Here is a 15,736-nt window from a genome sequence, read left to right on the forward strand (position 1 = left end):
TTACCAAATTCCTAAAAACAATGTGTTTTATTTGTTACACTGTAACGGTCTGTCGATCCAGCTAGCTACTTATCTACCTGTCTTACCTATCTAGAAGAACAACTCCTAGTCTTTCAAGTATCTTCCGTTGAAAGACATCCATCTGTCCGTCCGTCCATCCACCTACCCACCCACCCACCCATCCAAGTGACCCCAAGCCTTCGAGTATTCCTCCTTGACTGTGTGAGTGCAGGCCCTCTGCCCTGGAGCTGAGGGGCCAGCCCGCAGGATGTGTGGTGGCCTCGGGAGCTGCCAGTACCTTGTAGCAGACTTGCACAATCTGAACGAAGACAGAGAGGGGCAGGCGGAGGAGAATGTCACTGACAAGAGCCCAGCCGAAGCCAAAGTCCCTGTGGAGTGGAATGGGAGGGACGTAGCGCATCCACGAGGCTTCATCCACGTACACTAGGGAAAAAATCGGTGTCAGACCCAGTAGAGAGGACCCCGTCATCTCACAAGTAGGTCACTCGGATCCTTTTGACCACAGAATCCTACTGGTCAGGCAGGAAGCAGGAGAACACAGGAGCTCAGAGGTTCAGGAAGTTTGGATGATCAGTGGGCTGTATGGTAATTCAGCTGGTTCAGGCAGTAAGAATAAGAAACTGTGTTTCTCTTTGGATACCCCCACACCTACCCGCCTCAGTCACAGGCATGGCGTAGGCAGCTCACCTGTCTCCGTGGGGAGCTCCACTTCAGCCTCTAAGGTGCCAAGGTCTTCATTGTCTCTGGATGGGGCATCAGAGGAGGCCTCCGAGTCATTTCCGGAGTAGGGCTGGGCTCCTACTCGCCCAGGCTCCTGCTTTCCCATTCTCCTTTCACTGTTGAGGGCTGGCTTTTCCACCATGTTGCCAGCAGGGTGTCCGTAGATCAGGTACCACAGGAACACGTGGACCACCCGCAGGCGAGGCATTTTGGGCAGAAACCCTAGAGAACGCCCAAGTCCAGGAACTGGGGCAAGGAAGAGGGAGGGCAGTGCTTGAAAAACCCCAGGTTCAATTCAATCAAAAAATAAATATTGAGTGCCACTATGTCCCAGATGTCAGAGAGACAGCAGAGGACTGAACAGACAAATGTTCTTACCATTGTGGAACTTACTTTCTAGAGGGGAGAAACAGACAATGATAAAATACATAGAATGGTAGGTCAGATATAGCTGGTAAGTGGAAAAATACAGCAAAAAAGGGATAGAAAGGCTGTAATTCTAGAGAGAGAGGCCAGGGAAAGTCTCCATGGGGAGAGGCTTGGAGTGAAGTCCCACAGTTGGCCACGCAGACACTGGGACGTGCAATGCACGGTGCCTGAGATGTGTGTGTGCTAGGCCATCCGAGGAAGGGCCAGGAGGCTGGAAGGCTGGTGGCACAAGGGAGAAGGAGAGCACAGGCAATGAGGCTGGAGTGTATAGGAGCAGACAGGCAGCATGGAGGACCTGACAGCCACCACAGAAGGGACTTACGGCTTGATGGGGACTGTGCAAAAATCCCCAAATCTCGTTCTTTTAAAGTGGTTTCTTCTCTTTGTTGATACAGATAAAGCTTTCCTCGACTTCCCCCAGTGAGAGAAGACAGGTGTGAGACAGGGAGATACAGTAACAGGGTAGTAATAACAAGTGACCAGAGGTCCCTTCTCCACTGTCACCCTCGCCCATTTGAGGACCAATCCCACTGCCTCTGCCTCTGCACGTGCATGTGCTATTGGGGATCGTATCATGTGCCCCCTTCAATCTGCACGTTTTCTGACCGTGAAACCTCGAAAGCAAAGGCCAGGCTTGTGTGATTGGAGCCCTCAGAAAGGGCAGTCACACAAACTACCTCTTCAGTTTGGAATTCCTGGGACCTGCCGTGTCCGATTCCGGGGCACTTTCTGCTTGACTGAGGTCTGTGCCCTGTAAGCCAAGCTTGTTCTCCTCCACCCACACCCATGCACTGGTCAGGAGAGGACCAGAGCGCCTAGTGACAACAGCCTTGCCAGCTGCACCAGCCCAGTACACGTTCACATGAGAGAAGCTTGGTGCTGAGTGAGGGAGGAGGCGAGCCTACTAGAGACCTGGCGTGAGGAAGAGTAAGTGGGCGCTCAGACTTGCCAGTGACGGTACCTGCTGAGGGCTTATGGGATCAGGGGAGGTAGACTGGTTCCCAGAATGCTCCAGCCCAAGGATATACATGGAGGAAGTTAGTATTTGTGAACCATTCTCGTACTGGGGTCGGACATACTTTCATTTGAGTCTCTCAACAGCCTTGTGAGGACTGCTGGGCAAGAACTACTCGCCCCATTCTGCAGATGGGGAAACCGAGGCTGGTAGAAAATACGTGACCAGCCCCACATGGCCCAGGTGGTAGATGAGACCTGACTTTCCCTGACTGCATCCCAGTGCTCAAATGTGGGATACCAAGTGACTCGAACATCATTATCCGAACCAGTGAAATACAATCAGATGCTGCCAGGAATTGGCTTTTTACCTACAACGGGGTGGTAGTTTTTAAGCTGGGTTATACCCATTTTCTCATCTGTTTTTTTCATCCGTCCACTTTCAGGTTTAGAGGAAGCATTCTGGTGAGAGTATCCTGATCCACTGGGACCTTCTTTTCCTTGACTTTCTTCCTCTGCCTCCCCTTGGGGCGCTGGAGGCTGGGAAACTTTAACCCTGTAGTTTAAATATAAAAAGTGATCGTTTGTTGAGAGAAAGGACAGGATCTGTCAATGTGAATGGGATGAAGCCACTTGGCCCCGGGGTCTCAAACTCAAAGGCTAGTAGGGGCTGAGCATATGATGGAAATGAATAAAATGTGCCAGGTCACGAAGACATCTCAGCGGTGGTGACCATCCCCGGGGGCAGCTGCTGCCTCATAAGACAGGGAGCCCTATGTGCTAGGTCTTCTAACATTTTAGTAAATGCCAGGAATGAGGACCTTTATGTGAAATCTGCTGGCAACTGTTTCAAAATACATGTGAGCCAGCAGAGGACAAACCACACAGAACAACATCTGCAGGCCAGAACCAGCTCCCTGCCTGCCTGCTCCAACTTCTAGTGTAGACCCAGCTAAGAACTCTCTCCCAACCCTGAGTTTCCTCTCAGCCCACCAGGTGGTTTATGAACAAAACCAGAGGAGACCTCAGAAAAGCAACTAGACTCATCTGTGAGCTGTTATGAGCCCAGCTGAGGTCCATACATCACAGGGCCTGTGACTGGGAGTCGTCTGTCCAATATACAGACAGAAGAGACTCAAGAATGGTTAAGATTTGTTTTGTCCTTAAAGAACCTGGAAACTGATCCTTGTGTAGATCAGGGGATCATGGGTCACAAACCCTAAACCTGTGAAATCACTGATCTCACACACAAGCATAAACAAAGGGCTTTTTTTGAAACTTGCTTTAGGATGGAGACAGCTCAGCTAATGAACTCTTACGGGGCTCTGCCACTTGCCTGCCTGCTGTGCTTGAGTTGGAGATCCGGAAACGGACCTGCTCGATGGCACTTCTCACCAGAGGGTCGTTCTGGTCCATGGATGGGTGTACCACCAGTTCTATCTGCAGAGAGAGGGGGGTACGTCCCACAAGGTGGGGGCAGAGCCAGGGGGTGGGGGGTGGGCATGGCTGCTTTCACTAACATTTCCTGAAGATAATTCTGAGATTGGAACAAAATGCATTGCTAAACAGTTTGCTGCTGTAGCCACTGGCCTCAAAAACTCTTAAGTGCCCCCATGCTAAAGCTCTGTCATCAGTAATGCTGCTGCTTTGCTCAGAGGAGGAGTTCCAGCTGGGAGAAAGAGCAGTACAGCCTGCAGCCCCCTGGGTGGACCACCACAGCCCACTGGGCTCCGCTGCTGACCAATGTCCTAATGTCTGCTGCTGCTCCCAGTGTCCCGTGGCCTCGACCTGAGAATTTCCCATAGCTGTGTGGGAATCCTGAGGGTTTTCATCTGGAAAAGTAAGCAGCCTTCATTAATCTCCCCTCACTGAGTGCCCTCGGGGGATTCCTACCACGCGCCTCTCTAAACAAACTGGCAGAGGACCTAGAGCTGCCTTTGTTGTTTTACCTTTCCCAAGGTACTGAAGCTGAACGGTTAAGGTGGTGAGCATCTCAAGAAAGGTATACAGGACGAAAAATGGAAACTGCTTGGGAGAGAAATGATTTTCACAACCAGCAGAGAGAGGTGGAGTTTGGCAGAACAGGTGTGCGTCTGAAGGCAAAGCACAACGCCCGGAGCCCCGTCCTGTCTCTGTCCTCAGCAGGAGAACGGGGCGAGGTGTTTTGGGTGTGTTAACGCTGGCCGGCAGGCTTTGTCACTAACATGAAGCAGTACCTACACAGGGACTCCAAAAGCCTGTGCTCTTTCCACTGTACTTGGCTCAGTCCCTTCAGCACTTCATTCATGAAATGGGGACCAGCCTCCTGCCCTGCCAACTCTTCTGTGGTTTTGTGAGGCTCAAATGAGATAGAGTTAGGCAACGACTCAGAGAACTGAACAGCACAGCATAAAAACACAGCATTCCCATCTCCCCACTTTCCACAGTCCAACAGCCCAGCACACTGCCTGTAGGCCCAGCGACAGGGCTGGATCTGGGGCAAAGGCACAAGACTGACGGCAGCACACTCACAGCTCGGCTCCAGCGGGTCAGAAGGCCACCGGAGCACATCCTCAGTCCTGCAAGAAACTTAAGCCAATTCCAGATGCAGACAGACACTACTGTGGCCCTTTCCAGATGGAAAACCGGGCTCTGTGGTGGTGGCAGGAGGTCCCTATTATCAGGCCCTTTTGGTTTTGAGGTCGTGTGATCTTATCTGCTGCACCTGTGCCCCACTCCCTCTGGTCCAGACTGGTGGATACGGTGCCAGATAGGAGCTGGAAGACACAGCTGGCACCCATGCGAGGGCCTTCCCCTCCATTCCTAAACTGGGGGAGACCTTTCTTGCCCTTGATCCCCCCACTGAGAATGCTGATTTACGCAGATGCTGCAGCTCAAGACGCTGCTGACGGGCTGGGCTCTTCTTGTCCTTCCACGAGGGCACAGGGCTCCGCTGCCACTGCTCCATGGGACTAGTGTCAAGCTGGCTGGGGTTGTGGCGTGGGGCAGGGTCAAGGCGACTTTACTGTTTTATTTTAAACCGTATAAAAACATTTAAACATATAAAAACACGATGAGAGCTGTCAACTTGGAAAGTTAGAAATGGTATTAAGTCGTTTTTTGAACTGTGTGGAATTTTTCAAATTTCTCTCAAAATAAGAGAAAGCCAAAAAAGAAAATGACCTTGCCAGCTTATTAAGAAAACAGAATATCAAAGCAGAGCTTTCTTAAGGCAGAGATTTAGAATGCAGTCAGACAAAAAAGATCAGGAAATTAAAAGTGATTATCCCCACAGCACCTTCTCCTTTGGTCTCAGTGCCCAGCTGGGCTATCTCAAATTACTCCAACCCTGAAAAACATATGCTTTAGAATATGTGGAAAGCAGCTGAGCTACAGTTGCTACGGGAATGGCCCTAAACTTTAGATTTTACAGAAGTGGATAAGTTAGTAGACAGAAGAGATGTATTGTTCCCATCGGACAACCCCAGCAGTGCATACTAATTGGGTTGCTGCCATTCCTTCCTCTGGGATATGTTTCCTCAGATCTCCATGGAAAATGTTCTGGCTGCTTAGTCTAAATCTCCTGCCTTCTAAATGTTACTTAGTTTCTCCCAGCATTACTCTGCTGAACTGCAACAGGCCACCACTGTTCTTTCTCTCTTTCACACCTGGCTGCACTGCTGGTCACCTGCCTTGGGTCACTGCTTTACCAAAGGATGCCGCTCAAAGGTCAAAGCAAGTTATTGCTCTTTTCTGCTTCCAGCTTCCACAGAAAATGGGGATTGCTCTGGTTCCCCAAATTTGGGGGCATGACAGGAAATTTTGAGTTACTGGCAACAAAGGAACACTGAGATACAATGACCAGAGGGGCTGGATAAGAAAACTCCCACCAGGGTCAGGCTGGCTCTGGGGGTGTTGCGGGAGTCCGTGGTTACCTTCTTTTTGATGCCATCTTGAATGATTGTAGTTCGGTAGAGTCTCAAGAGGCCTTCCTCAGACAGGTTCCGCACCAAGCGCACGATGGACTTCTTGCAGCACTTGGTGGACACACCTTCTTGCTTCTCCTGATCCATGATCATTTTCTGAATCCTGGGGCATCACAAAGTAAGCAGTCAATACTCCCATTCTCAACATGGAAGGCTGTTCTCAACCCAGGCAACTGAGACATGCTTAAGGGATCCAGCAGAAACTAGGGAAGAACCGAAGGGGGTTTTCACCCTGGAAAGGTTAACTGCTTCAAATATTAAAGATCACCTCTTTTTGGTGAGTTAGCTAAAAACAAGCAATCACTCACAGCAGGGTCACATTCTGAGCCTTGCACCAGGATCTAAAGAGGGTACATGATTTGATATGTGACACTGGTGGCAGGAGACACCAAGCACCACGATGGAAATTCACCTTCACTGAGTCTACATGCTAATATAACAGTCAGCTAAAGAATGCTCTGGTTTACCACTGACTCCTCAGATCTGAAGCTCTTTTTGATTCCCCTCTTGATATACCTTGCCTTACTTTCTGGCTCTTACTGAGTCACTCCGGTAATATTTCTAGATCACATACGACAGAATGGCAGGGCTGGAAGGGACATTAAGAACCCATAGCCAAACTCCAAGGAGCCCTGGTGGTGCAACGGTTAAGTGCTTGGCTGGCTAACTGAAAGTCTGGCAGGAGAAAAGACCTGGAAATCTGCACCTGTAACGATTACCGCCTCGAAAACCCTATGGGGCAGTTCTACTCTGTCATACGAGTCAGAATCGACTCGACAGCACACAACAATGACAACAGCCTAACTCCTCACTACACAGAAGAGGGGACCCAGGGGACGGTATCTGTGGATGGTCTCCCCGCCCCCTAGCTGGAGACAAAGCATATATAAGAACTCATGTCCCTTGACTCAGGCATAAGGCTCCTTCTAATCAAGTAGCTTTCACTGAAGCCTGAAGATGCCACCCCAGAAGGTGGTGGTAATAACATACTAGAAGGACCAACACAGAGTTCAAAGCCTCTACCTCATTCCACAGCACAGCTCCTGTCTCTTTTGTTTATGCTTCCAGGGGATTTTGTCTGAACTAAAGTCTCCATGGAGAACTAAAATGAAAATCAATGCTATCACGTGCCTAACGTTCCTCTTACCCCTTCCTTGGCACCAAATTTCCAAGAAAGGAGAAAGGCAAGTGCACTATCCACATGACTTCAATTTCTTGCTCAATCTTTCTCTCCTGGTCTGTTGTTGCTGTTACGTGCCGTTGAGTCAATTCCAACTCAGAGTGAACCTACAGGGTGGGGTAGAACTGCCCCATAGGGTTTCCAAGGGTGTAATCTTTAAGAAGAGAGATTGCCTTGCTCTCCCCTGGAGTGGCTGGTGGGTTTGAACCACCGACCTTTTGGTTAGCTGCTGAGCGCTTAACCACTGTGCCACTAGGGTTCCTTCTCCTGGTCTAGCATATTGTAATACCAATTCATTCAATGTCTACACTTTTCGAATAACCAGAACAAACTCTAAATCCTGTGTGCCACAAAGGGATCCTACGAGAATCCATATAGCGGAACAGATTTCAGCATCTCTCAATCATTTCTGTGGACTGTGATGACCAACTGGTATGAGAATTATTGTTAATGCAGGTCAGGCAGACAGGCTACTCCTTACGTGAATAAGCTCTCGATTAAGCGGAGGTTGGTGACAGCTTCTATGATCAGATTCCTGCGTTTCAGCAGACGGTAAGTTTCGTGGGGCTTGTCTTGGCCTTGCTTCCCACTCTTCTGGGAGCTGCTACTCTCCTAGAACAGAGACCAAAAACATAAGAATACACTAGCTCAGCAAGGCACGATGCTGGACACCACTCCTGTGGGTGCATGTGGTCTCTTTATGGAATGTCTACTCCCATGTTGAAAAGAGGAAAATCAAGAGGATCACTTGCCCCTACAGGATCCCACCGCCTTACTACTTCAATGCTTTGAAATAGCAAAGGTGCCTGCCAGCAGAGGATTGTGGAGAACTTTATGAACATCAGCTGGTTTCAGAACAGAACTTGGAGGCATCTACTCCAGCAACTCCTAAGGCAGTAGCAGTTCTTCCATGACGGAAAAAAACCGACATCCTGAGGGATGACTGAATACATGCCAGACACTGTACTATGAGGAAATTCTATCTCAAACATATTCCTTGCAAATCACTTGGCACAACTCAGCCCTCAGAAGACAGCCTCAAGGGCATGATTCATTTGACGTCCTCTTCACTTCAAGTAGCACTTTCAGGAAAATGGGAACTCGCTTAGAAAGGTTACTCGTGATGGTACCCGAACAGGCAGATACAAGTTCATTCCACTGATAGCTGCTTGGAGCTCTGGTGAGACACAGTTCTTTCAAGAAAGTGGGGAGAGACTTGAGGAGCGACAAACTCCAGGGATTCAAGAAGGGTCCCAAGAGTGATGCAAAGACCCTGGTGCTCCCTTCTCTGTTTTAGAGTGACCGTTGTGAAGGAGAGCCAGGTAAGTAAGCTCCGTCGCTCTCCACGAGGCTGTTGGGGAGCAAAGTTGAAAACATGCTTTGCGAAGAAACCCTCAGGTTCACGCCACTCTTCTCTTCCAGGTACGCAAAAGGAGGACAGGATTCTGCTATGACTCTGAGAGGAGATTTATAAGTGGAAGAGCTGCAACACCTGAGCCAGGAAACTGGTAGCAGGCCATTCTAAAGCTTGGAAGGGATGCGGTGTGGACCCAGTTAGAGGATGTAAAGTGGGGAGGCAGGCAGGGAAAGCCCTTGGGCACCTGCCAGGATCCACCTGCTGGCAGGCCCAGGTACTACAGGTAGAGACAGTATCAATTATGACTCAGAAGAGTTACGGCATCCAATGGACAGCAAAGGGCGAAAAAGGCAGAAAAATCTGAAGAAAATCTTCTTCCCCACCCCATGCGCCCATCACTTCTGCTACAGGGGTATCACCAAAGCACAGACCTCCGTAGCAGAGAGTGAGAAACCAGGCAGGGTAGGGACCGTGGCACATGTGGGTCTGAGTCCTCACCTGGCCATTAACTGAGCAGGTTAGTTCCTCACTTTCCTCATCACAAACCAGGGCTGAGATCTATCTTATGGGGTAGTTGTGAGGCCTGAATGAAACAGCAGCAGTAGCACCAAAGGCCACCTATCACAAGTCTACTCTAGGCTAAGTGACCTGTCCCCTGACTCTGCATCCCATCATGCAGGAGGTACCACTGGCATAGCTAAGGCACTTTTAGGTGACAAGGGACATGGTGTTAGGTGAACTGAATCACAGTGAAGAAGACATTCCTGGGTCAATTGCCTTTTTTTTTTTTAAATCTACAATATATTTATTTGTTCTAGTATTCACATAAAGTCGTGTTGTTTTTTTTTTGGTTGTCCCAATTGTCCTTTAACCTTTCTAATTACACTGACGAAAAAGTACTGGGTTGGTTCTAGTGCGTCCTTAACACCTTGACACATAACAGTATCTACTATCCATCCAGAATGCATTAATAGAGTTTTGTTTTTATTATATCTAACTTATGATTCCCTTCTTTTATGGCAAATGATATCGGCCTTCCATCTGAAGCAGGGTCTCTCAACCCAGGCACTGCTGACATTTTCCGCTGAGGCTGTTCTGAGCCTTACAGAATATTTAGCTGCGTCCCTGGCCTCTGCCCATAGATGCTGGTAGCATTCCCCTCCCCCAGTTGTGACAATAAAAAATGTCTCCAGGTATTGCCAAATGGCCCCTGGGGGAGGGCAGGGAATAGGCCCAGGTTGAGTATCACTACTAAAGTAGTGATACCAATTTGCTTTCTAAAATAAATTTATTTAAATAAAAAGAGTAAGTTCTTGGAAATGAAAGTATCACGTAAATGATAGTGCAGGGATGTCTGTGTAGGGCAGACTGTGCCGATAAGCACTGCTTCCTCCCTGTAAAGCACGCCCACGGCACCACCTCCCTGTAAGGCATGCCGCCGCCCACGCCTGCCATACACTGAGCGCCTGTATGGGGCTCCTTTACTGTTACTGATTCCTTTGTGGTTGTGATTCCTTAGCATAGAGATGACAAGGCTGACGCCCAGCTCCCGCTGCCATCACTGACCTTTGGATTTTCCAGCCTGACCTCTTCAATCACAGCTATGTCACCAGTGTTGCTCTCCATGCAGTGGGCACCAAAGGGCACATTGCCGTCTGAGAAGCCACTGGAATTGAGGAGGCTGTCCCCACCGACAGAGCTCCAGCAGGCTTTGTCCTCGGCAGCTCCTGAGGAACAGGATGGCTGCTTCTTCAACGGGTGTAGGTTTAGGACCTTCCACCCACCTGTGGGGAGGGCAGGAGGAGAACAAAAGAACTTCAGCCACATCAAAGAGGAAAGCGAGGGGCATTTACGCTCGGCCTGACCAGACCCACGCAGACCAAAGGATTCCACTTAGAGCCACTTTAAAGACTAGCTTAGCGGACCAAGCAAGGATACAGAGTTTGCAGGTTGGCCACCAGCAGTACATGCTGTGCCTTTAAAAAAAAAAAAAATCTTCCATAAGAAGAAGCGGAGGTGTTCTTAGTTCTTAAATAGATAATCGAAGGGAAGGAGACGGGGGAGTTTATGGAATTCCCAACCTTTTAAAAGTAAAGACACAACAAAACAAAACGAAACCCAGATCACATGACCATCTCCTCCAAATTTAGGATTGTTTGATTTAAGTGATACCATCAGACCCCGAATGAGGCTGGCAAGAAGGAGACACTCCAGTGTTTGCTGAACTGAAAGGCAGCTTCCTGAAGCTACCCAGAGGGCTCAGTGGCAGCCCCAGGGCACCCCTACCCACCACTGCCCCCAGGCCCGAGAACGCTCCCTACCCTTGGCCGGGGTGGAGTGATGACGTCTGTCCCCCTGCGATCCTTTGCCTTTCCTCTTCCTTCTTCTGCTCTCCTCCTCACTGTCCGACTCGGAGAGGAACGTGTCTTCTCCCTCAGGCAGAAGCGACTCCTCTTGCACTGAGGCCAAGCTCACTGTGGTCAGGAGCTCACCTCGGGCCTTCTCTCTTTCATACTGCCTGCTGAGATCACTTTCTTCGGCAAACACGCAGGAGATGTACTTGGTGGTCCGCTGCCGACCTTCATCTTCCATGAATCCCTGAGGGGATTAGATGTGTCAAAAAAGGACATTATAACACCGAGGCATTCAAGCGACCTGAGCGTTTGCAGTGTCTAGTACCGCTGGTCTCTGCCTTCACTGGTGTCTCTCCATCTCCCTGTCTGCGCTCTTGGCTCACAGGTGCTCCCTCCCCAGCTTCCTGCCACAGCCTCCCCCACCAATAAGCGTTTTCTAAATCACAGTCCTGAACGTGTGTCTCCTCTATAAAACCGTGACCTCCTTAAGGTCAAGGGCCCTAACTCAGTCCTCCGCATAACCCGAGTACCTGGCAGAGGGCTTGGCCCGAGAAATGGGTCAGTAAGCAGTGAGCGTTTGCCACAGAGAGTTCTATGCTCCAGAACTGCTGCCATAGACTATGGCAACCAGCCCCACCCAGCCACGGCCATTAGGATGGCTGAAAAAGTTACCACCAATCTAGTCCCATATTATCTTCTAGAACAGGGCCCCAAATGGGAGAAACAATTAACATCGTCTCTGTACCAACTACATGCCAGGGATGGCACTAAGTCCTCTGCAGTTGTTAAAACCAAGCCCGCTGCCGGCGAGTTCAATTTAACTCATGGCCAACTCATGTGTTACAGAGCAGAGCTGCTCTATGGGGTTTTCTTGGATGTCATCTTTACGAAAGCAGATCGCCAGGCCTTTCTTCCATGGCGCTGTGATGCATGGGTTTGAATCAATAACCTTTAGGATAGCAGTCAATCGCAAATGGCTGGCGCTGTGGGGGACCTCTGCTGACTATACCCAGGCATGAGGGCACTCTGGGTGTTGCCACGTCTTCTTCAGACAACTCATTCAATTAAAAATAAAACTTAAAAAAAAAAAAAAAAAGACACAAAACAACACAGTGAGAGTGGGACACAGCATGCCCATAGCAGGGCATGCCCAGTCGGCAGGGCTACCGCACAGTGGGCTGTGATTCTGACATCCCTTCAGAATCACATTACACGTGCATCCAGAGACGATGCGTTACGCCACTGGATTCGTGGGATTACCTTGACAACTTTGAATCTCTGAAGAAGACGACACAGCATTCTGGCTTCCAGTTTCCCCACATTCATAGCCACTCGGATTTCAGCTTGGGAAATTCCTTTAGTGCCTCGGCGCTCGACTGTATTAAAGAATACACATGAACCCCGACCGCTGCCAAGGAGCCGTTCTGTGCAACTCCAGTCAATTGCTCCCTCCCCTTAAGCACAGACATTTCAGTGTGCTGAGACCAGCAGAATACAATGTGCTCTTCTCTCCCTTCCGGGCCAAGAATCTTGGAGTCAAAATACTAATGGCTAACAGTCTGAGTGCTTCCTAACTGACGTCTCTATGTTAGACCGCTAAATGGCAAGTGATCACCTGCTGATCTACTGAGTTCCAGTACCATTGTTTTCATCCAGCAGCAGGAAATGAGGTCACTGACATAAATACAATTTCTCAGACAACTGAAATCAACCCTTTCAAAAGGCATCAAAATAATTTTTAATTAACAAGTGCTTTTTTAAGTGTGTGTTTTTCATTTCCTTGTCTTTTTTGGTAGACTCTGAAGCATCATGGACACCAATTACTGACTGTTCCATTAACACAGTCAAGCTAGCAGGAACTATGGAAGAGAAAAATGCTGTTTAGCGCTATATAAATGACTAGCAGACGACTGTGCTCTATGGCTTGCTCCATATAATTTGTCAGCTCGTGCCCTTTTTAATGTATCAGTACTAATCTGGGGCTGGGAACTTCAGGAAGAAGCCTGGCTGGTGGGGGACTGGGGGAGGCAGTCCCACCCATAAAGCACATGAACTACAGAGCAAGCTTATGACAAAGCTTTTTGAATGTTCAGAAATATTTTCCCTTTACTTTCTGATACATCCCCATGTAAGGCTACCAGGTAAAACCAATTTGGATAAAGGAGGTTTTGCTGTATTGTATACGTATAAAAATAAACACTGGGGTGAAGGGATAACTAGAACACTGTCCTATATTGAGTTAGATGGTAACATGCTAAAGGCAGGAGTGGAGGGGTTGAGGACAGCTTCTGGCAAAGTCTTCTAAGGAACCCACTTTGGGAGATGTTAAGAGTTGATAAAACTGCCAAACAGTTTTCCCAAAAGGCTATACCAATTCACCAGGGTGGTGTCCTACCTGCTGTGGGTCAGTCTTCACAGCCACCTCACTCCACTGTCCTCCCCACGTGGACCTGAGGCTCCCACCAGCCATGGCACTGGGCCACTGCAGTCTTACGCAGACGTCAGGGTGAGGAATGGGAAGGGACAGTGTTCCCACTCCATCACTAGAATTCCCGGCCTGCAGTGTGACTCCAGTCCAATTTTAGTAGGTGGCTCTCAAATGTTTGAATACTACTACTAAGAGCAAATTTTCTGAGTGCTTGTTATGCACCAGCCACTACACCAAGTGTTTTAATCCTATTCCTCATTAAGCTCTCATAATGTGCTAGTATGGGTACACATCCATTTTACAGATGAGGGAACTGAGGCTCAGCAGCTTTGCTAAAGCAGTAGAGCAAGGATTCAAACTCAGACCAGATTCAAAAGCCTAAACCTTTCAAGGGCACCCTGCCACTTCCAGTCCAGAGCAGAGACCTCTTTTGATATCTGGGGAAAACACTTCTTGATCAAAACGCCCAGGAAACACATGCAGGCAGGTGTGAGAACGGGACCTACTGAGTTCGTAGGTCTGCGTGAGCATGTCTCGCTCAAACACGATGTCCACCGGAGGCACTGCCTTGGAGATGACCTCCTCGTCATCGTCCTCGTCCTGGTCATCTTCATACCTCCGTTTAAATTCCTTCAGCAGCTTCAGGCACCGAACCATGACATCAGTCCCTAGGAACACAAGCACAGGTTTTGCAGCAATGAGTAAAAAAAAGTATTGCATGTGGGAATGGGCAGGGGTTTGGCAATGATCACAGCTGACTTAGCTAGAAAGAGACCCAGAGAAACGTCATACACATTGGAGACAAGGCCTGAAAATTTGCTCCATAAAACTGCTTTTCATTTTCAATAGATAAGTGAACCAAGAAAAGCAAATGAAAGGAATAATGTGACCAGAGGGGCCACACTAGTCCCGCTAAATAAGCAGCCGTATCTCCTGCTAGAGACAAGCCCCCTGACAAGAGGAACCTGCCTGTCTTTCCACTCAGCCTCCCCAGTACCCTGAAATACCTGGCACCCAGCAGACACAAAAGCAGGATTTGCTGGATGAATGAAAACATCTTTTTTTCTTTTAATACAGGCTGATACTCAATGCCAAAAAGGTTGTGGCAGCAGTGTAATGTGTTCTATAACTCATCTAGAGCATTTCAAGAGGCCAGGTAATATTCATAACCTGAAGGGTGATTGCCAAGAGTGGGAATTTGTCCCAAGAAGATAATTCAAAAAGAGGCAAAAGCTATAAGTAGTAACAGGTCCATTACAGCAGTCTTCATAACATTAACTTTTATGGGTATTCTAAAGAGACAACAATGAAGGACTAAGTGGTGGTATAAGAGACCACACTCTTATCAGACAATCACACTGTGCCAATGCTGCAGCCTACAGCAGTACGATATGAAGAAAATAGCAAGCCTGTGCCTACAGTTAGAACAAGAGAAAGACACATGTATACATGGACTAGAAAGGTACAAGGAAAAACAAATATATCCAATGCTTCACATGTTCTAACTCATTTGATCCTAACAACCTAGGAGCATTTTACAGATGAAGAAACTGAGGTACACATGGGTTAAATAACGTACCCAAGCTCCCAACGCTAGTAAGTGACAGCGGACAAGGTTACTCAGGCAGAATCACAGGTCTCCAACAGTGGAGAAATAATTCTACACCAAGATATCCTATGATATATGATGGAGGTGGTAGGCAGAAAAATGGCCCCCAAAGGTGTCCACATCCTAATTCCTGGAACCAGTGAATACTTCACCTTATGCATTAGTTTCTGGTGGCTGCCCAATGCTGACTAAACCTCCTAAGCCATGAGATAGTCTATCACGGCCACGTGGTGAGGCCAAAACCTTGGGAGACTGAGGTGCAGTGGGGCTTCCTGGGTGGAGAGAGGAACATGTGCTCTTGGAGGGGTAAGTGCAGCTTCCCCAGGACACAGAAGCTTTGGGCTGAGACCACTCCTGGACCTCATTCTCTGTGTTTGTATCCTTTATTCTATTAGATTAAGGTAGTCCAGTTAATATGACTAATATTCAAATTTACGCACCAACCACTAATGCCAAAGAGATGAGTAAAGTCTCTTACCAACTTCTGCAGTCTGGAATTGATCAAATATGCAATCAAGATGCATTGATAATTACTGGTGACTGGAACGCCAAAGTTGGAAACAAAGAAAGATCAGTTGTTGGAAAATATGGCCTTGGTGACAGGAACAAGGCCAGAGATCGCACAATGGAATTCTGTAAGGCCGATGATTTATTCATCGGAAATACCTTTTTTCAACAACACAAATGACTATACACGTGGACCTCGCCAGATGGAATAC

At 48.4% G+C, this 15,736-nt stretch overlaps 1 protein-coding gene across 4 annotated transcripts in view; it reads right to left on the bottom strand.

Annotated features, from left to right (window-relative positions):
* Window positions 1–15,736, bottom strand: part of GTF3C1 (general transcription factor IIIC subunit 1) — an 89,257-nt gene that overhangs the window by 35,501 nt on the left and 38,020 nt on the right. For 3 of the 4 annotated variants that reach the window (XM_064295735.1, XM_064295737.1, XM_064295738.1), the window contains exons 7-16: window positions 13,915–14,076; window positions 12,241–12,356; window positions 10,948–11,224; window positions 10,193–10,410; window positions 7,751–7,881; window positions 6,039–6,192; window positions 3,461–3,564; window positions 2,496–2,680; window positions 709–987; window positions 299–444 (exon numbers count right to left, since the gene is read on the bottom strand). In XM_064295735.1, the coding sequence (XP_064151805.1) occupies window positions 299–444; window positions 709–987; window positions 2,496–2,680; window positions 3,461–3,564; window positions 6,039–6,192; window positions 7,751–7,881; window positions 10,193–10,410; window positions 10,948–11,224; window positions 12,241–12,356; window positions 13,915–14,076 (1,772 nt within the window). The remainder of the gene's footprint in view (window positions 1–298; window positions 445–708; window positions 988–2,495; window positions 2,681–3,460; window positions 3,565–6,038; window positions 6,193–7,750; window positions 7,882–10,192; window positions 10,411–10,947; window positions 11,225–12,240; window positions 12,357–13,914; window positions 14,077–15,736) is intronic. The other variant, XM_064295736.1, reaches the window with a different exon arrangement.

Source organism: Loxodonta africana, chromosome 12 (assembly GCF_030014295.1).
Source record: "Loxodonta africana isolate mLoxAfr1 chromosome 12, mLoxAfr1.hap2, whole genome shotgun sequence".
NCBI lineage: Eukaryota > Metazoa > Chordata > Mammalia > Proboscidea > Elephantidae > Loxodonta > Loxodonta africana.